General features: G+C 41.2%; 1 protein-coding gene across 16 annotated transcripts in view; it reads right to left on the bottom strand.

Annotated features, from left to right (window-relative positions):
• Positions 1–20,843, bottom strand: part of FGGY (FGGY carbohydrate kinase domain containing) — a 447,559-nt gene that overhangs the window by 16,273 nt on the left and 410,443 nt on the right. For 14 of the 16 annotated variants that reach the window (XM_015072330.3, XM_015072337.3, XM_027059043.2 and 11 more), the window contains 2 exons: positions 20,393–20,454; positions 14,704–14,927 (listed from right to left, as the gene is read on the bottom strand). In XM_015072330.3, the coding sequence (XP_014927816.1) occupies positions 14,846–14,927; positions 20,393–20,454 (144 nt within the window). In that variant the 3' untranslated portion in view covers positions 14,704–14,845. Of the gene's footprint in view, positions 1–4,488; positions 4,658–10,493; positions 10,635–14,703; positions 14,928–20,392; positions 20,455–20,843 lie in introns of those variants that run through there. The other 2 variants (XR_008294918.1, XR_008294919.1) reach the window with 1 other exon arrangement.

Here is a 20,843-nt window from a genome sequence, read left to right as displayed (position 1 = left end):
CCATTTGTGAGTTCGAGCCCCACATCGGGCTCTCTGCTGTTAGCATGGAGCCTGCTTCAGATCCCGTCTCACTTTCTCTATGCCCCTCCCCTGCTTGCTCTCTTTCTCTCTCTCAAAAATAAAATAAATACTTAAAAAAATTAAAACAAACAAACAAACCTAGACTCTTAGAGTGGAAGATGTGAACATGTATGGGAAATCCAAGAGATTTCTTTTAAAGGAGGAGAGGAATAGTAAAAACGTTCAATTATAAAGACACACTACAGCTTATAGTGTAAACCCCAATCAGATGGTTAATAAACATCCTCGCCTGTCTAAGGGACAGCAGCAGTGACAAGTTTTTCTAGGGTGAGGGAGCTTTAGCTTCTCTACAACTTCCACCAGCTTTCCCCCTCAATTCTTTGATCTGAACATGTGACATTTTCTCATTCTTATGGAGAAGGCTCTGCAAAAATAGGTTTAGGACAAGCCTGCTAGGCTCTCCTTTCCACCATATTGAGCCCCCTATGAGATCCCTATATAGAAATTCTAGATTCCCTATTGAAAGTAATAGTTTATGTCTATCAAATATTGACTACTGTACTTAAAATGTATACTTTACTTTTATTTTTTAAATGTTGGTTTATTTCTTTTGACAGAGAACGTGAACGAGTGAGAGCAGAGAGGGGCAGGAGAAAGGGAGAGAGAATCCCAAGCAGGCTTCTCCACAGTGTCAGCACAAAGTCCCTTGTGGGGCTCAAACCCACGAACTGTGAGATCATGACTTGAGCTGAAATCAAGAGTCAGACACTTAACTGACTGAGCCACCCAGGTGCCCCTAAAATGTATACTTGATTTTAAAACATGACCATGAGGTACCATGTATTTAAAATGCTACCATTTAATGATTCTGAAGAACCAGTAATCTTATGCTATATTCCCAAATAAGTCACAATCATAAATGCCTTCTTCCATAACCTATAAAAATAAATCTAGCAGTATTCACTTCCTCACAGGTGGCTATTTGATGAAGAATAATGAACATCTTTATCACCACAGGCTGATACTGAGCAGTTATCTGCAGAGTCTAGACAGCAGATCATTTTTAGCTAAGAGTCAGAAAGAAAATGTATCTGAAGTGTGATGTTGTGAAAAATGGGTTTTGCATTCATGCAGACCTGGTCTGAATCTTGGCCTCACTATTTACTAGCTCTGTGACCATGGGTCACTTATTTAACTTTGTGCTTCAGCGTATTTATCTGTAAAAAGACAGATAATAGTATGTCTCTTGCAGTGTTTTTTTAGAGGGCTAAGTAAGTGATACTGTCTGATATGCTATGTCTGGCATTTAGTGGCTTGTTACTGTTGGTGATGGTGTTTTTAAGTATATTTCCCGAAGGATATTCTCTCTTATTCCAGCCCCCTTCCGGAGACAGCATGGGTTGGATCCATAGTTAGACTGCAATGGTTCTTAACGCCAGCTACACTTCAGAATTGCTTCAGGAGTTTTTTTCAAGCATAACAATGATAGGCCATGTCACAGAGCAATTCACTCAAAGTCTCTGGAGGTGGAGTCCAAGCTCACTAGGGAATTCTAATATGCATCAGGGAGTGAAAAATCACTAGAACAGAGGAACCGTGGATCTGAATTTGCATGATATGATGGTTAATTTATGTGTCAACTTAACAGGGCCATGGGATGCCCAGATAATTTGGTTAAACATTATTTCCTGGTGTGTCTGAGCGGGTGTTTTTGGATGAGAATGGATCTGTAGACTGAGTAAAGCAGATTGCCCTCTCAATGTGGGTGGGCATCATCTAATCTCTTAAGGGCCTGAATACAACAAAAAAAGGCAGAGGCAGAATTTGATCCCTGTTGGACTGAGTGAGCTGGGGCATTGCTTTCTCTTGCTCTCCCCCTGGGCTCTCTTGGTCCTCAATCTAGAATATATCATGAAATTTCCTGAGTCTCCAGCTGGCAGAGAGCAGATTGTGGGACTTCACAGCCTCCATAATTATGTAAGCCAATTCCTTACAATACGTATCTTTATATATACATATACATTTATGTATGCATGTCTATATACATGTATATGTATATATATGAATATATCTTTGTCTACATCTATATATACTATTGGCTCTGCTTCTCTAGAGAACCCTAATGAAGGTAACATTCTTACGATCCTGTGTACTCTACAAATGTGAGAAGACTATCCATTCTTCTTCCTCTTTGGTGAGAAACATGGACCTCTGTTTCCCTAAAACCAGTAATTAAAGTTTGGTATCACCCTAGATTCAGGTCCAGGGTGGAAGGATTTGGCCGAATATATTTGCATAAATATAATCCTAGGTACCGTATGTTGCAGTTGTCTAGAGCGAAGTATAAATTAAGTCATGTTTATATTTAGGGACCACTCATGGATGTTCATATTTTTGATATATATATGTTAATCCATTGTAATCATTAACTCTTTTCATGCAAAAATTGTCCTATCTTTGGCCAGTGGAAAACACTTCATGTTGACTCTAGTGTTGTCTTAATATGACCTGATAGCACTTAGCCAATGTCAGCTACTATTATTATTACTTATTCTTATTGGTAGATGGACTGTCATATTCTTGAAAATGAAGGTTGTGATGAAAGTATAGTCTGAGAACTAATGATTTTTAAAACACCGAGTTAAGTTTTTATATAAATGCAAAAGGGTTGTGGGGAGAGGAAAATAATAAGGCAAGGTTTGAAAGGGGAACACATTGTTATCTCATGCTACATTTATAGGCATAAAGGATTTTTTTAACCACTTCCTTACCAACTCAATCACCTTTAAGACAAAGTCAACATTGTATTTATTTCCTGTAGATTTTATAACCTCCCAGAAATTTCCTGGTAAGCCCCTGTATTAAAAAGAACAGGTGATATCAAGGCCAAATGCATGTTCCTGACATAAATAGCAGGAAGTCTATGAAGTCTTTGTTGTAAGAAGAGTAGGACTGAAGCATATGCTTGAATATCTATAAGCACAATATGTTCTGCGGCACCCTATAACACCTGTGTGGAACAGCCAAGCCATATGTTTCTGAAATCATACTTTAAAAATTACTACGTAGATGTCAAAAAGGAAAATGCACATTTGCACAAAAGATAAACATGTGTTTGCTATTAGCATAACTCTTTATGGTTTCCTGAAATCTTTTCTAATTGTAACAAGTTTTTATCTTGTAGCATATGCCAAAATGTCTTTTAAAATCATTAAAGTATAACCACCTAAAATCTTAGAAGCATATTGTCAAAAGGGTGATATTAAAATTTCTATACAACGTTGGGATTTAACCAGCAATACCTTTAATCCAACTCATGGAATTTAGTATTAAAAACTCCATGCGTCACAAAACAGCCAATGTTAGATCTATTATCCTCTGATATTTGCTTAGTCTCAAGGGGAGAGAGAATGTTTGACTCTTTTTGGCCGAAGACTTAAACATAATGTTAAGGTGGTCGGTGCTGTCCGTGTGCCTATGTGGTTTGGGGTTAGAGTGAGCAGGGAGGGGATGTAAGAAGGATGAAGGAGATGTTTTCAGCCTGCCATATGTGGGTAGGGAGTTTTCTACATGCAGTATATAATAGAGGGGAGGAAGACTTAAAAGTTGGAATAAATGGAAATACTAGCTTTGAAAAAATCAGAAAGAAATGCAGGATCATTAGTAGTTGACACTTGCTATCCCAATGGTTTGATCTACGGTGCTTTTAGACCCACAATTTTTTTTTTTAATGTTTGTTTATTTTTGAAACAGAGAGAGAGAGAGAGACAGAAAATGAGTGGGGGAGGGGAAGAAAGAGAGGGAGCCACAGAATCTGAAGCAGGCTCTAGGCTCTGAGCTGTCAGCACAGAGCCCAATGCGGGGCTTGAACCCACAAACCGTGAGATGATGACCTGAGCCGAAGTCAGACACCTAACCGACTGAGCCACTCGGGCGTTCCTAGAGCCACAATTTAATTTAACTGAAAGGATAATTTAACTGAAAGACTTCTTAAAATGTGTTTCTAAATTGAAGTCTTCTTTGAGCCTATTTTTAATGACTAGCATAGACATTGATAATTAGTAACATTCATTTGGAAGACATTATTTGATAAAGCAGTGAATATAGTAAACTGACATAGTAAAGTAGTGAATAGCATTTTGTTTCTATAATTAGGTAAAACAACCAAATTTCATTTAGTAGCCATTAATTTGCTGAATAAACCTCCCAGTCACAGTTAACATGAAAGAAAACATTCATACAATTCTGGTCAAAACATTATGAACTCTTGGTTAATTAGGGTCCAAATTACTGGGGTGGTTCTATATGAGTACAATGAGATGCTCTGTACAAGACTTTGATGGAATAAGTCTGGGATATATGCTTCACAACTTTAACTTTGTCTCTCCCTTGGAGATTCACAGGGTACATAGCATATCAAAAGACTATTCTAAGATAGTGTGTAATAACAAAGCCTGTTTAACTCACTGTGTCCCAAACTTAGTTGACCATGGCTCTTTTCTCCCAAGGAAAACCTGTTATGACAGAACCTGATTTCACTGGAATAGCAGCAAGCCCAGTCTCGGTGCATCATGAGGTCTCCAGGCCAGTCTTGGCAGTCCCTAATGGCAGCAATGCACAATCTGGCTAGTGAGACCTAAGGGGAAAAAAGATGGCATACAGAGAAGGTCTTATTAGGCCTTGGATGCTGTTACCTGAAAAATAGATGCCTCTAAAGGTTGCAGCATCTTGCAATCAGAAAGTCACGCACTTTAGGTCAAGGCTAGGGGAAGAGAAGGAAAAAGCACTTGGATCTTTGATGCAGTGATTGAATCTGCAAGTTGACTTGATGACGGCCAGTCTCTATATTTCTTATAAAGGAAATAAACATCATGTAAGCTGCTATTGGGAAATCCCGGCTTGGAGTAAGGTAAGAGGGTGTCCCGCTGATTTCCTGGGAGATTGAGCATTCAGGGCATGCTTGAAAAGGAAGCATGATGGGTTGGTTGTTCAGAGCACAGACCAAGGGGATTAATTGAGCAATAAGTCTTTCCCTACGCAAGACTGAGCCTGCTGTTCTGATCATGGCAAAGTCAGCCTCATATGGGTCAGTGTGGCTCAAACAGTACGGAGTGTATCAGTAAGGATAGATTATGCTGAGGTAAGAAACAACCTTAAAATCTCAGTGTTTTCCACAACAAAACTTTATGCCTCACTCAAGCTACATGTTCATTGTTGGCTAGTTGCGTACCAGTCATCCTCATTCTGGACCCCAGGCTGAGGGAGAATCCCCATCTGGAAAACTGTGAGTTGTACTGTAGCAGAAAAGAAAGCTCTGGGGATTTGTGCACTGATGACAAGAAAACTTGGTCTAGGAATAACACCCACCATTTCTCACAGCTCATTGAACACAACTGGTTATAAGGGGGCCAGGAATAGGAAACAGAACACCGTCAATTGCTATTACTCACATCAGAATGGTTGGCATAGCAATAGAAGTGTCTAGTCAGAAAGTATACCTGAGTACCTTAGATCCTTTCTGGGAAGTTTGTCTGGGCAAAAGTAAGGCCTAGGTTGGTGGCTAGAGAATTACAGGGAACTGGATTTGGCATTTGCTAAATGTTAGGTAACGTATCTGGACTCTATCCAAGCAGCCTAAAATTCAAGGCAGGACACTAGCCCAAAGAGGAAAACTGGAGGGCCAATGAGACACTCAGCCTTGGTTTCTATTTGCTAAGTGCAGGGAGATAAGCTTTCCATATGGCTTAACTTAGAGACAGGATTTTCTGGAGCCAAGTTGGATGGGAAAGATGATTTTAGGTCAGGGAAGCAGGAAGGAGACTTTAACCAACCTATGGTTGAAGGAAAGCCAACGAGAGTTTCAGAAGTCAAATTTGAAGGAAGTAGTGAGGGCAGAAAAGAGAGAATAAGTAAACAAGGCCTGAGTACAGGAGGATTACAGGTGGAATGAAATGTAATGTGAGGCACGGTCTTTGACAAATGGTTTAGGAATAACGTAGTGAACCATGTGAGAAGAGTCAACACTTATGTTGCTTTGTGACCAGCAAAAGATAATTGCACAATTTCAAGGGATTGTGCCAGATTAGACAAACATGTATTTATATTTTAGGGGAGAAGCCTATGATTTGGTGAGGCTCCAGGTGCCCAGTTAGCCAATGGCAAAAAGATGAATTCCAGACCCACGGGCCATGGGAGGTAGGGCCGGTCTGAACTGGATATATATGGCCTGCCTCAGCATGGGTTACCTCAAAGGTGGAGCAGAGCTGAATCTTCAGGCAGAAGACTTTTAGTACCTATAGCTTTGCAGATCACAGAAAGGCAAGGCTGGACAGATGTCAGCTTTCACCATTTCTAGATGAGCCTTTCCAGACAGACCTATGTTACTGGCATCCTTGGACCTCTTGTCATGCCTATCAACTCTGGTGCTCATTGGCCACCTGGTTCAAAATTTCTGTGAAATCTCTTTGGATGACTGTCCCCTCTCTTGAACCTGATGCTGGCCCCATTGTGCGTCCACAGGGACTATTCCAGATCTCCTGACATAGTAAGAGCTCAATAATAGTTGGTGGTTGATGACAGAACACAGAAGATTTACCCACAGAAAACGAACCAGTTGTTCAACTTGACCAGAAGCAACGCTTCTGGAAACTTGATAATATAAAAATGGATTGGATGAGGAGAAAAATTCATACTTGTTGCACTTCTATTTTACATCAGGCACGGTGCCAGGCACTTCAAAACATCATCCCGTTTATTCCTCACATCAGCCATGAGGCAGATTTTCTTTTCTCCCACTTTCTAGGATATGACACAGAGACTCAGAGGTTAACTGGCTTGCGTGAGTTCACATACCATGTCAATTAGTAAGTAGTGAAGCAGTGATCTGAAGAACTCAGTGACTCCATGGCTCAAGGCCTTCTCACTTTACCACTGTGCTTGCCAACAGAAATAACACAGTACGTTCATCAACCAATGAGCATCAGAAGGGGCCTCCTAGATATTTATACATCTGCTAAAGAAGGGAACCATGGAGGAGAGAGCAATTAGCAAACTAATGAATCATCCTCTGTTGCACAAATAAGCTAATTGAATTTATTTAGGGAGAGGCAGTGTAGTGGTACCGCCTCCGTGTTTCAGCTACACAATCTTAGGCCAGTTGCTTATACTCTTGGAGCCATGGTTTTTGTGTCTTGTAGAGTGGGATTGTACTCCCTCTTAGGCCTCCCTCACCCAATTTATTATGAGGAGTAGCTGGGATGATGTATGCGCAATCAAGATGAAAACCATCAAGAAATATTCAAAGGGAAGGCATCACTGTTGGCTTTGCCTAAGTATCAGATATTAATCAATAAAACATTTTCTCTTTCAAATGTGTTAAAATTGTACAGCAGGGAGCCAGGCTCACCCCCGATTTTAATAAGAAAACACTTCTAATGAAGGCTTCAGGCATGAATTAAGTAAATAAAAATTAGGTTCATAGAAACACTTAATATGTAAGTTTAAGAGATTTGCTGTGCAGAATGGAAACTGACCATAAGATTCAGGGGGTTGTTAATGATAGAGAAACCTGAATTTATTAGCAGTGGGCTTGGTTTTCATTTAAGTGGCTTTCGTTTAATAATTTCATATAATCGTCAAGTATTCAGAGGTACTGGGCAAAGCATCCTTTTTAAAAATGTACTTTTTCTTTCTAACTCCCTCTAGAAACTGGAAAAGGAAAAAAAAAGCTTTTTATATTTGACTCCCTCCTATTACTGTCAATAGCAGTTAAGTGCGTTTATGGAGACACAAGGCAGCACAAAGATTCCTCTGTGATTCATCAGAAGGCCCATCTTAAGTATAATTACATTACACAGCTCTGCTCAGTCATTAGTTTCTTATTTAGCGACAATGTCCTTCATTTTAAATCCTTTGATGGTAATTATTTGTAACTATGCCCTTGAATTTTGAAAGCATGTGTACTGTGGCCCCGCTGAACAATGGGCATTTCTAAACTAGGACGCAATTGGCTTCCCCTAAGGGACCCTACGGGAAATGGTGTGTAACAACGCTGAAAATTTGCAAAAGGTTTCTAAGCTTGAGCTACAATCCAAAACGAAGGTGTGCAGCTATTCGTATGTGTGTGTGATAAAAAACTAAAAAGCAAGTCGTTAGGTATCAGGCAGGACTTTCTTAACCCTTACTGACCATGGCACATTTTAAAGTCTTCGACATTACCTAAATAAAGGCACATTCACACGTTATCATAGACTGACCCCCAAGTGAGGTACTTCTGAGACATTTTTAGTTCTACCAGTCACCTCTGTGCAGACAAACAGCTTGTGTTTATGCATTTATTCATTTATCGAGCACCACACATGCCAGGAACTGTTTAGGTGCAGAGAACAAGGTCCTAAGAGGGTTGGTGCCCAAAGAGGAGCTCACAGGCCAGTGCAGGGGGACACATAAGCCCCAATAACTTGGTTATCCTCAGGTGTGTGAGAAAGGGCAGCTCATGTTAATGTTTCAGCTTCTTACCTTCACCTGATGATTCAGTGGGAGTTTCCAGGATGTCCTTTTTTTCTTTTCTTTTCTTTTCCTTTTTATTTTCTTTTTTCTTTTCTTCTCTTTTCTTTTCTTTTTTTCTTTTTCTTTCTTTTTTTTTTCTTCCCTTCCCTTCCCTTCCCTTCCCTTCCCTTCCCTTCCCTTTCCTTTTCTTTTCTTTCTTATTTTTACTGCTCCCTTTGGAACTTATACCCCTGTATCCCTCTTGTTCCCAGTGCAACTGGCAACCACATCAACTATGCTCTGAATATAAAGGCCAATGCCCTGTCTGGGTCTCCCTAAGAGAGGGCATCCCTCCCATATGCCTCATGTGGACCAGCAAACACTGGCGTCGCATCTGAGGGTTATGGCAACCCTGCATGTTGCCATTCTTGTCTTTTATTCCCCACTTCCCTTTCCCCACTTTTGTTCTCTTGGGCTCCTTTGAAAGCCCCATTTATGTTCTTCACATATGGCAAGTATTTGGGGTCAAAACTAAAAACCTATAATGTGTTCCTCAGCAAAATGATTCGTTAAGCAAGGCTGGCTTCAACTTGAAAGAAAAGGTTTCGGTAGGCAACAAAACAAAACAAAAATCCCACAAACCATTCTGGCCACGCTGTAATTTTTCTTCATGAAAGCAAAATGTACTTATACTTTACATGTGTGCATTAAATAAAGCCTCCTTTCCCAGTGCAAGAAGGTGAGTATTGGAGCCATTAAAATTTTTGTTTTCAAGCTACATATGGTTATAGAAATCCACACACACAGACATTTACATTTTCCTAAAACACTGGCTTTATAGTAGGAACCAGAATTTTCTTAGGAATTAACCCTCTGGCCAGGTGGCCCAAAGAGAACACTGTAGAAACAATATTTGTGGAGTGCCTGTTACTGCCAGGCTCTGTGCTAGGAACTTTACACATAGTTTTCTGATTCCTTACCACTAACCCTAAAAGGTAGGTAGCAGGATTATCGTATTGACTCATGGAGAGAACTGAGGCCTAGGGGTTAAGAATCTTGGGGCGCCTGGGTGGCGCAGTCGGTTAAGCGTCCGACTTCAGCCAGGTCACGATCTCGCGGTCCGTGAGTTCGAGCCCCGCGTCAGGCTCTGGGCTGATGGCTCAGAGCCTGGAGCCTGTTTCCGATTCTGTGTCTCCCTCTCTCTCTGCCCCTCCCCCGTTCATGCTCTGTCTCTCTCTGTCCCAAAAAATAAATAAACGTTGAAGAATCTTGCCCAAGATCTTTCAGCTTTTCTATCAAGCTGTCCCTCACTGTTGAGATGCCAGCGGATTCCTAGGGTTCCCATGATCCTTGCCTCATCCGTGTGTGTTTTCCTTTTTCTATAAAGCATGGGGAACCCCAGGTCATGTTTGAGTGGGAGAGCAGTTGCTTGAGAGCATGGGACACTCACAGCATGAGCACTGTCACTAAAGAGCAGGTGCTGGGGCAGAATTCCTCTACAGCTATGATAAGGGGGTGACCCCCGAAGCTCTCCATCAGGACGAATCTGAATTTGAATGCCAGCTCTATCACCTGGGGGACTCCGGACAAGCTGCTCATCCTTTCTGAGCCTTACTTTCTCAGCTGGAATGTGAGGTTAGTGCTGTCTGCCTCTCAGCACTGTAGTTAAGGACTAGAGAGAACATAGAGGAAAATTCTTCATTCCCCTTCCTCCGTGTTCCTACCCTGCACAGCACCTCTGCTTTGCCAGAGCAGGCCCAGGCCTGCCCTTGTTTCTGAGTCAGTGCTGATCCGCTTTACCAGTTTAAGCCTGTCCGGATGTGGTTCTGACATCATGCCTGGGTCCTTCTGTACCCGATTTTTCCTCTGATGTGCTGAGCCCAACTCCCCAATCCTTCTCATCTCTGGCCCAAGTGCTGGCTGGGGTCTAGCGAGCTGAATGAGCTGGACTTGCTCCTGCTGCTTGACTGGACACACATACCCACCTTCAACCTGGACCATGTCCAAGATGTCAATATCCTTTGGATAGCATTGAATGCCACTGTAGAGCTGGCCTTCACAAGTGGGTAGGGTCATCCTATTCGGTAATTTTTATAATATTCTGAGCAATTTCTAGGTACCAGGCCCTGCAAAAAAATAGGCATGGTCCAGGCAGTTAACCTAAGTGCTTTACATATATCATCTCATTTAATCCTTATGTAATCCTGGAAAGTAGGTACTATGAATATCTGCATTTTGAAAATAAGGAAACTGAAGCTTAGGAAGGTTAAGGGTCTTTCTCCAGTGACACAGCTAATAAGAGGGAAAGCCAGGCCCAGAATCCCGAGCCAGGGCTCAAAGCCATTATACCATGTTCCTTTCCATCCTGTCAACCCTCTGCTGCTTCTTCCTTTTCCGGGTGTTTGATGCACTCCACGGCAGCAGGTGCCCCTTCCCCCCTTTTTTTAATGTTTATTTTTGAGAGAGAGAAAGACAGAGTGTGAGTGGGTGAGGGGCACAGAAAGGGAGGCACAGAATCCAGAGCAGGCTTCAGGCTCCGAGCTGCCAGCACAGAGCCCGAGGCGGGGCTCAAACCCATGAAGTGTAAGATCGTGACCAGAGTGAAGTCAGGCACTTAACCGACTGAGCCACCCAGCTGCTCCAGCAGGTGCCCTTTTTATTGCAGTACCTCTTACATTGTAGTCACTTGTCTATATCTCTCATTAAATGGGGAGATCTGGGCCATACTTTATTTACCCCTGTGCTTGAGTGCTTTGCACAGTACCTGGCACAGAGTAAGAACTTCAAGATGTTTGTTGACGGACTGGAAGTCCTAACCTCAGCAATCAGGCAACCAAAAGAAATAAAAGGCAAGGAAGAATGATTGGCAAAGGAAGATCATTGGCAAGGAAGAAATGAAATTTTCACTCTTCGCAGACGACATGATATTCTATATGGAAAACCTGAAAGACTCCACAAAAAAACTGCGAGGATTGATATGTGAATTCAGAAAAGTCGCAGGATATAAAATCAATGTCTACAAATCAGTTGCATTTCTATACACCAATAATGAAGCAGCAGAAAGAGAAATCAAGGAATAGATCCCATTTACAATTGCACCAAAAATCATAAAATAACTAGGAATAAACCTAACCAGAGGTGAAAGATCTATATGCTGAAAACTAAGAAAGCTTATGAAAGAAACTGAAAAAGACATAAAGAAATGGAAAAACATTCCCTGTTCATGGACAGGAAGAACAAATATTGTTAAAATGTTGATAGTCCCCAAAGCAATCTACACATTCAATGCAATCCCTTTCAAAATACCAGCAGCATTCTTTGCAGAGCTAGAACAAACAATTCTAAAATGTGTATGGAACCAGAAAAGACCCTGTACAGTCAAAGAAATGTTGAAGAAGGAAAGCAAAGTGGGAGGCATCACAATTCTGGACTTCAAGCCATATTACAAAGCTGTAATCATTAAGACAGTATGATACTGGCACAAAAACAAACACATAGATCAATGAAAAGAATAGAGAACCCAGAAATGCACCCACAAATGTATGGCCAACTAATCTTTGGCAAAGCAGGAAAAAAAATATCCAGTGGAAAAAAAGACAGTCTCTTTAGCAAAATGGTGTTGGGAAAACTGGACAGAGACATGCAGAAGAATGGACCTGGACCACTTTCTTACACCATACACAAAAATAAACTCAAAATGGATGAAAGCCCTAAATGTTGAACAGGAAACCATCATAATCCTAGAGGAGAAAATAGGCAACAACCTCTTTAACCGCAGCCACAGGAACTTCTTACTAGACATGTCTCGGAAGGCAAGGAAAACAAAAGCAAAAACAAACTATTGGGACCTCATCAAGATAAAAGCATCTGCACAGTGAAGGGAACAATCAACAAAATTAAAAGGCCACTGATGGAATGGAGAAGATACTTGCAAATGGCATATCAGATAAAGAGTTAGTATCCAAAGTCTAGAAAGAACTTACCAAACTCAATAGCCAAAAAACAAATAACCCAGTGAAGACATGGGTAGAAGGCATGAATAGACACTTTGCCAAAGAAGACACCCAGATGGCTCACAAACAGAAAATGCTCAACATCACTCATCATCAGGGAAATACAAATCAAACCATGTGACATCCCCTCACACCTGTCAGAATGGCTAAAATGAACAACTCAGGAAACAGCAGATGTTGGCGAGGATGTGGAGAAAGGGGAATTCTTTTGCCTTGCTGGTGGGAATGCAAACTGGTGCAGCCACTCTGGAAAACAGTATGGAGGTTCCTCAAAAAAATTAAAAATAGAGCTACCCTATGACCCAGAAATTGCACTACTAGGTATTTATCCAAAAGATACAAAGATGCTAATTCAAAGGGGCACATGCCCCTGTAAACAATCTTTAGAGCAGCACTGTCAACAATAGCCAAATTGTGGAAAGAGCGCAATATCCATCGACTGACGGAATGGATAAAGATGTGGCATACATATACAATGGAGTATTACTTGGTGATCAAACCCTGCCATTTGCAACAACATGGGGGGAACTAGAATGTATTATGCTAAAAGAAATGAGTCAGTCAGACAAAGACAGATATCATATGATTTCACTCGCATGTGGAATTTAAGAAACACAACAGATGAACATAAGGGAAGGGAAGGAAAAATAAGATAAAAACAGAGAGGGAGGCAAACCATAAGAGACTCTTAAATACAGAGAACAAACTGAGGGTTGCTGGAAGGGAGGTGGGTGGGTGGATGAGCTAAAATGGATGATGGGTATTAAGGAGGGCACTTGTTGGGATGAGCACTGGGTGTTACATGAAAGTGATGAATCACTAAATTCTACTCCTGAAACCATTATTACACTGCGTGTCAACTAACTTGGATTTAAATTAAAAAAAATAAAATGATGTTTATGGACTGACCTGTAGTGACTTTTCTTCCCTACCTGCTGAAGTCTACGTGTCCTCTATCCAAACTCAACTGAATTATGGCGGCTCTAGAGCCAACATTAGTGGTTACTCTTGGGTCTGGAATGTTGTGTGTGAGTGTGTATATGTACAAATGTGTATGTCTATGTGTGTTTATGCATGTGTTATGGTATCAACCTTCTTTTTTTTTTTTCTTCAAATACTTGTCTCCATCGAAAGCTTTTATAGTCTTTATGTTTTTTTTTAGTTTCCTTTAATCTGGAAACTTTACACAGCCTTTCTTTGTCTTTATGACACAGGCATTTTTGAAGAATATAGTCCATTAAAAAATAGAATGCTGCCCATTTTGGGTTTGTCTGATGTTTTTTTATGATTAGATTCAGGCTATGCATTCCCAGCCAGACTGATGCTGTGACCTCAGGCTAGCACATCTAGAGGCACGTGATGTCCATCTACCCATATGAAGTTCATTTTCATCCCCCAATCAAGATGCTGTCCCATTTCTTCCCTGTATAGTTAATGTTGTTTCTCCTCTTGTAAGTACTAAACAATCTGGGAGGAGACATTTTAAGACCACGCATACATCCTGCCACTTGTTAAAATTCCCTCCTGGATCCACTGATGATTCCTACCAGTACCTATTTTTAACATGGTAATTGCAAGATGAGGATTCTGTCATGAAATGCAGTATCTGACTCTAGATTGGATCCTACACAGGAGGGGCGGGGGGGGGGGGGATGCCATAAAGGACACTGAGTTGTTGACAAAACTGGAATATGAGTGAAAATTAAATAAAAGTGCTATATCAAAAGTCTAAGGAAATTCACTCTCAAATGACTCAAAAATTCACGTGTGTGTATGTACATATACATGTATAAATATGTGTGTGGAAAGAACGTACAATTGGTAAAGCCAATGGGGTGAATATATTAGAGGTAAAAGATGCATGGGTGTTCCTTGCATAATTCCTATTCTTGCAACTTTTCTGTAAGTTTGAAATTATTTCCAAATAAGACGTTAATAATAGGCTTTCAGCCACCCTATAAAATAAACATTAGCTGTCATACCTAAAGCAATGCAAGTCTTTCATTTGATGGCTGACAGTGACTCAACCAGTGCAAGCTTTCCCTGGGCTGAATGGGCTCCAAGGTCTCGTCCCATGGGAGACCCTATAACCTTATGGAAAACTTCTGTCTTTATGGTAGTGTCTGCACAAACTGCTAACTACATCATGGTGGTATTTTGGGATGGAAGACTCTAGTTCTGGTTGCACACGTCTCGGTTGCCTTTATTAAGAGACGATACAGAAATGATAGAGTGATACCAAAAGGGTCTTGAATATAAGATAAGACAGAATTCCCTGATGTAGTGATGCAGAACCTTCTGGCACTGGCACCTGCACGCTCTGCTCAGTCTCCTTTCATGATTGCTGCATATTCCTTCTGGTGCTCAACCAGCTTCAGGAATACTTGGTATTTCTTGTCATAGTATCTGTGGGAGAAAAATGAATATGCTGAATGATCTCAGACAGAACCGCGATGCAGCTTCCCCTTATGTTCAGAAGAACAGGAATATATCCCTTATGGTCATGCAGACGTCTCCCATTTTGTGAATGCTTCTAGCATCCTGAGCAATGGATCAGCATGATTCATCGCTATTATCCCTAACCTACGTGGGGTGTTATTATCCTCATTGTAGAAGGGAAGACATTTGCTCAGAGAGGCGTATCTAAAGTAGGACAGCTAAAGACTGGCAAGGCTGGAATGCAGACTGAGGTCTGTCTGACTTCACAGCCTCCACTATAACATACTAAGAGGCTTAGGCTCAACATAGGCCCCTTCTCACTCCCAGCTTTCATAAATATTTCATTTATGACTAGCCCCAGGTTTGATGACTGGTTTAAAAACCACAGCCCGAAAAGAGAAGAGACTGAACATTCTCATCACCCTTTGTGGATTCCACACCTACATTTCCTTTGCAGACTGCTTTATCTGGGAGTACAATCCTGTGAAAATGTCACTAAGGCCTTCCCTCTAGTTGTGCCCTGCCGTCCAGGCATCCCTGGGTGGATCTTGCCCTCCCATCCTCCTCTCCATCTGGGTCCTGGTAGACTTGTTATCCCTGGACCTGTTAGAATGTGGTGTTAGCCACGAGGCAGCCTGATTTTGAAAGAGATAATAGCAGCTAAGACAAATTATACTTGAACACTTGTAACTTTGTCCTTACTCCTCTTGGTTGGGAGGGGCTGACATGAGGTGGGGTTGACATGGGATTGAGGAAGCCAACTTCCTTCCAGAGGACTTCTTTCCTGAGAACTCCTTCCAGAAGAGTTCTTTCCAGAACATTCCAGAATCTAGCAAGCCATGTGTGACCCTGGGTAAGTTCCTTAATCAATTTGTATCTAAATTTCTTTATCTGTAAATGGGAATAATTATAGAATCTACCTCAATAGAGCTGTTAGGTGAATTAAATGAAGCAATGAATGAAAAACACTGAGAATAGTGTCCGGATCTTAGGGTTATCAGTGCCAATTATGGTTACTACATTAAAAAAAAATTAATATTCCAACATTATCAACACTCTTGCACTAAGTAGATTCTACTAAAACCCATTCTATGAGCCTCGAAATTTATTAATCATAGAATGATTTTGGGGACAGAAGTTTTCTCCTTCTAACAATACTCTATGACAATTTACCATTAAATACTTCTTATATTATATGAGATGGATATCTCCATTCTTGAATATCAAAACTGTTCGAAGGGAGTTTGGGTCAATAACCTTCTCATATACTTGAAGATTTTCAATTTTTATTTTTTATTTTGTTTTTTAAATATTTATTTTTGAGAGAGAGTCTGAGCAGGGGAGGGGCAGAGAGAGAGAGGGGGACAGAGGATCCCACGTGGGCTCTGCACCGACAGCAGAGAGCCCGACGTGGGGTTCAAACTCATGAACCATGAGATCATTACCTGAGCCAAAGTCGGACACTTAACCAACTGAACCACCCAGGTGCCCTGAAGATTTTCAATTTTAATCCTGACAACTTTGCAGCAACTCTGTTCATTGGTCTTATTCTTTGCCCAGTGGAAGAAGTATTGGCTTCACAGGCAGAGAAGTCTGGGTGACTTTGGGCAACTTTAAAAAAATTTTTTCTTTTTGTTATTTTAGAGAGAGAGAAAAAGAGCGTGAGCGGGGAAAGGGGCAGAGAGAAAGAGAGAGAGAATCTTAAGCAAACTCCATGCTCAGTGCAGAGCCTGATGTAGGGCTTGATCCCATGACCCTGGGATCATGACCTGAGCCAAAATTAAGAGTCAGACACTCAGCCAACCAAGCCACCCAGGTGCCCCTGGACAACTTCTTTAAATGGTGTCTCCGTTTCCCTGCCGTAAGAGGGATGATAGCCGTACCTCCATCACAGATTGACTGAATTTTAGACATGAAATATTCTGTGAGCTGTCAAGTGTTCACAAGTAGGGATTAATGTTGTTCTTATATCCTTCCATTATCCTGGAACACCAAAAGATGGATAGACTATATTTTTCCTTTTTTTACACATGGGAAGCTGAGGTCCAAGGCACATTTTCCCCCCGTGCTTTTTCCTTTTCTCAAAAAATGTTTTATTGTAAAATACACATAACATGAAATTTAGCCATTTTTAAGTATACACCGCAGTGGCATTAAATACACTCACACTGCTGTGCAACCATCACCATTCCATCCACAGCTGTCTTCAGCTTGCAAAAGTAAAACTCTGTGCCCATGAAACACCAACTCCTCCTTCTCCCCCTTCCTGCAGCCCATGGCAACCACCATTCCACTTTCTCTATGAATTTGACTCTATGTACTTCATATAAGTGGAACCCTATAATATTTGTCCTTTTGTGACTGGCTTTTTTCACTTAGCATCATGCCCTCAAGGTTCATCCATGTTGTGACCCTGGGTAAGTCGTTTAATCCATTTGTGTCTAAATCTCTTTATCTGTAAGTGGGACTGACACATGTTGTGGCATGTGTCAAAATGTCCTTCCTTTTTAGGGCTGAATAATATTCCACTGTATGTATGTACTTTTCTTTAGCCATTCACCCGCCACTGGCTACATGGGTTGCTTCCGCATTTTAGCCACTGTGAACAATGCTGCTATGAGCATGTGAGTAGAAATTTCTGTTTGAGATGCTGATTTCAGTCCTTTTGGGTACATACCCAGAAGTGGAATTTCTGGATCATATGGTAATTCTATTTTTAGCTTTTGAGGAACCACCACAGTGGCTGCATCGTGTCATGCTTCTCCCAATGGTGTACAAGGGATCCAATTTCTCCGTATCCTTGTTGACACTTGTTATTTTCTCTTTTTTCATGGTAATCATCCTAATGGGTGTAAGGTGGTATCTCACTGTAGGTTTTGATTTGCATTTCCCTAATTATTAGCAATGTTGAACATCTCCTCATGTGCTTATTGGCCATTTGTATGTAATCTTTAGAGGGATATCTACTCACGATCGGTGCCCACTTTTGATTTGGGTTGTTGTTGTTGTTGAGTCTTTTTTTTTTTAATTTTTTTTAACGTTCATTCATTTTTTTGAGAGACAGAGACACAGCGTGAATGGGGGAGGGGCAGAGAGAAGGAGACACAGACTGTGAAGTAGGCTCCAGGCTCTGAGCTGTCAGCACAGAGCCCAAGGCAGGGCTTGAACCCATGAACCGCGAGATCATGACCTGAACTGAAGTCGGACGCTTAACCGACTGAGCCATCCAGGCGCCCCTATTGTTGTTGAGTCTTAAGAGTACTCTGTATATTCTATGTATTAATCCTTTATTAGATATATGATACACAAATATTTTCTCCTATTTTGCAGATTTCCTGTTTACTCTGTTGATCCTTCTCTTTGAAGCACGGGTTTTTTTTTTTTCCCCAGGGCACTTTTAAGTGACTACGTTTACAGATAAATTTGGTCTGGGTAGAGGGATGAGATTGAGGATCTTTCTGAAAAAAGCATATTGAAGCAGAGTCACTAGATTATGCTCTCTGTGGTCCTAAATTTTAAAATCAGCTGAATTTCCTCTCTTCTCATTCTCCCCACACTCAGTCAGTGGCTTCTGTGGGGCACAAACCTAAGTAAAGGTCTCGTACAGATAGTAATGTGACTTGAGGTACTGAGGAGATGCTGAAGTCTTTCATAAGGAAGTGTTAGCTTTCTACTTGCAAACCTTGGGCTGCCTGTAGATGGTGCTAGAGCACCACATGTGCTGCCTCCCCAGAGGAGGGCTCCCAGCTGACAAGCTAAGGATGCTTTTCAAAAGAACATGTGGATTTACTGAAAGAACTTAAAAATAGACTTCCCTCAAATGTCTTGGGAGGGTCAGAGCAGAGATGAAGAACAAGAATCTTTCTACAAAAGGAGGAAGCTGCTAGCCGATGACTTCCAAGGCCAGTGGGGACTCAGACCTCTCAATGCTCCTGACTTGAGCTCCCCCATGTAAAATGGCCTGCCTCTCTGACTCCAGAATTCAGGGAGGGCTTTATATTAGGAGGGTTAACAATCCAACTCCATGGGGAAACCTGCTTTAAGAAAATTAAAAGGAACTGGATTGCTTTTTCCATGGACATTTCCAACTTTGTTAAATACTGATCATGCTTCTTCGGTGGGATCAGCACCTTTGCCTGTTACAGAGGTGGGATTTGCTTTTATGCTTAACTTCAAATACATCCCTAAAATTATAAAAGCCACTTGGACAACTGTCTTCCATTTTCATTGTTTTATTTTTTTGAGAAAGATCTTATTTTTTAGGTAATCTGTACACCCAACGTGGGGCTCAAACTCATGACCCCAAGATCAAGACTCGCATGTTCTCAAACTGAGCCAGCCAGGCACCCCTATCCTTCCATTTTTAAACTCAGTGCCAATGACTTAATATAGGTGTTTTTCATCTGTCACCCAGATGGAAAAGACGTCCGTGTGGCCTCTCTGCTTTTACCCTTGGGTCCTCTTATTCACTCTCTGACAGGGATCTTTCTAAAATCTGCGTCTGGCTAGGTCCTACCGCTGCCTGAAGTTCAGTATCCCCAGTCTGCCCATAGGATGAGGTTTCCATCACGGCCTCAAAGCTCCTTATGAGATGACCCCCTCCACATCCCCCTCTCGCCTACTGGACTTCCTGCCACTCTCCATCTCACAGTTTGTATTTCAGAATTCTATGTTGTTTATGGTTATCTAAATATAGCAAGCTGTTCCCACCTTTATAACTTTGCACATGTTATTCCCTCCACTGAGAAATGTCCTTTCCTGTCTTGGTCTGTGAGACCATTTCTTTCAAGCATTAAAGACAGTGTAGACTTTGTCTCCTCTCAAAAGCTTTCTCTCACCCCTACAGGGTCACATTCCTTTCTTCCTTGGATTACTTTGTCACCTGGTAATACTTCTATTGTAGAACCTCTCCTTTCGTTCTGAAATGATCTATGTGCATACAGAAGATTATGTCTTATTCCCCTCTAAACCCTGGCCACAGGCAAATTAGCATAATGTGCTGCCTATAGCAGGAGCTCAGTAAAGTAGTATTTTGTGAATTGGGGTTAAAATACTGACCAAGGTCATGTTGTAGTCCCCAATGCCAAGAGATGCAAAGGGTGGAAGGACAGACAGATGCTACTGTGTCCTTTAATGGAAGATGTAAGAGATCCCCCATTTTAGAACAAAAGACCAGACTTGCAGCTAATGACATAGGGAAAAGATTAGTGGTCTGAGAGTTCAGAAGTCTGTATTTGACCCACTGGTCTGGCCCTACCTTGCTCTGTGACTTTAGGTAACAAAGTAACTTCACCTCTTTGGGACTCAGTTGTGTCAACTATTAAATGAAAGAAATGGATTAGAAGCCCCCAAGGTTTATTCTAGCTCTCCAGTTACTTATCCTTTTATGGCCTCATTCCTCAGTATTGTGCATATAAAAAATACAAACTTACCTTTTATCCTCAAGTCTGGGAAACACGACTTTCCCAACTTTGCTCATTCTAGACATTGCCTCCTGTCAAATGGAAAAAAAAGAGCTGAGTTGGCAAGCTAAAATCAAAGTGATTTGTCATGTGCAAGAACATTCTAATTAGATACCACTCCCCCTTAGGATATTCAGTTGGTCCTTTTTTTTTTTTTTTTCCAACTTCTCTTTGGTGGTGAGAATAAAACCCAATGAACATTAAAAGTTAAATCTATGACCAAACAGACTGGGCTTAATAAATGACTGAGTACTGAAGGCTTCTGGGCATAACCAACCCCAAAAGGCAAAGCACCTTTAAGACCACCTGCAGAGAGCAGGAAATTATTTTCCCTTCTCATTACCTGGAGAGGAGGGCTTAAGAAGGCAATATAATTAGCGACTAAGTACACTGTTTACTTAAACTCAAGATAACAATAACT

Source organism: Acinonyx jubatus, chromosome C1 (assembly GCF_027475565.1).
Source record: "Acinonyx jubatus isolate Ajub_Pintada_27869175 chromosome C1, VMU_Ajub_asm_v1.0, whole genome shotgun sequence".
NCBI classification, from domain to species: domain Eukaryota; kingdom Metazoa; phylum Chordata; class Mammalia; order Carnivora; family Felidae; genus Acinonyx; species Acinonyx jubatus.
The sequence above is the reverse complement of the archived record's forward strand: the minus strand, read 5'-3'. Positions and strand labels throughout refer to the sequence as shown.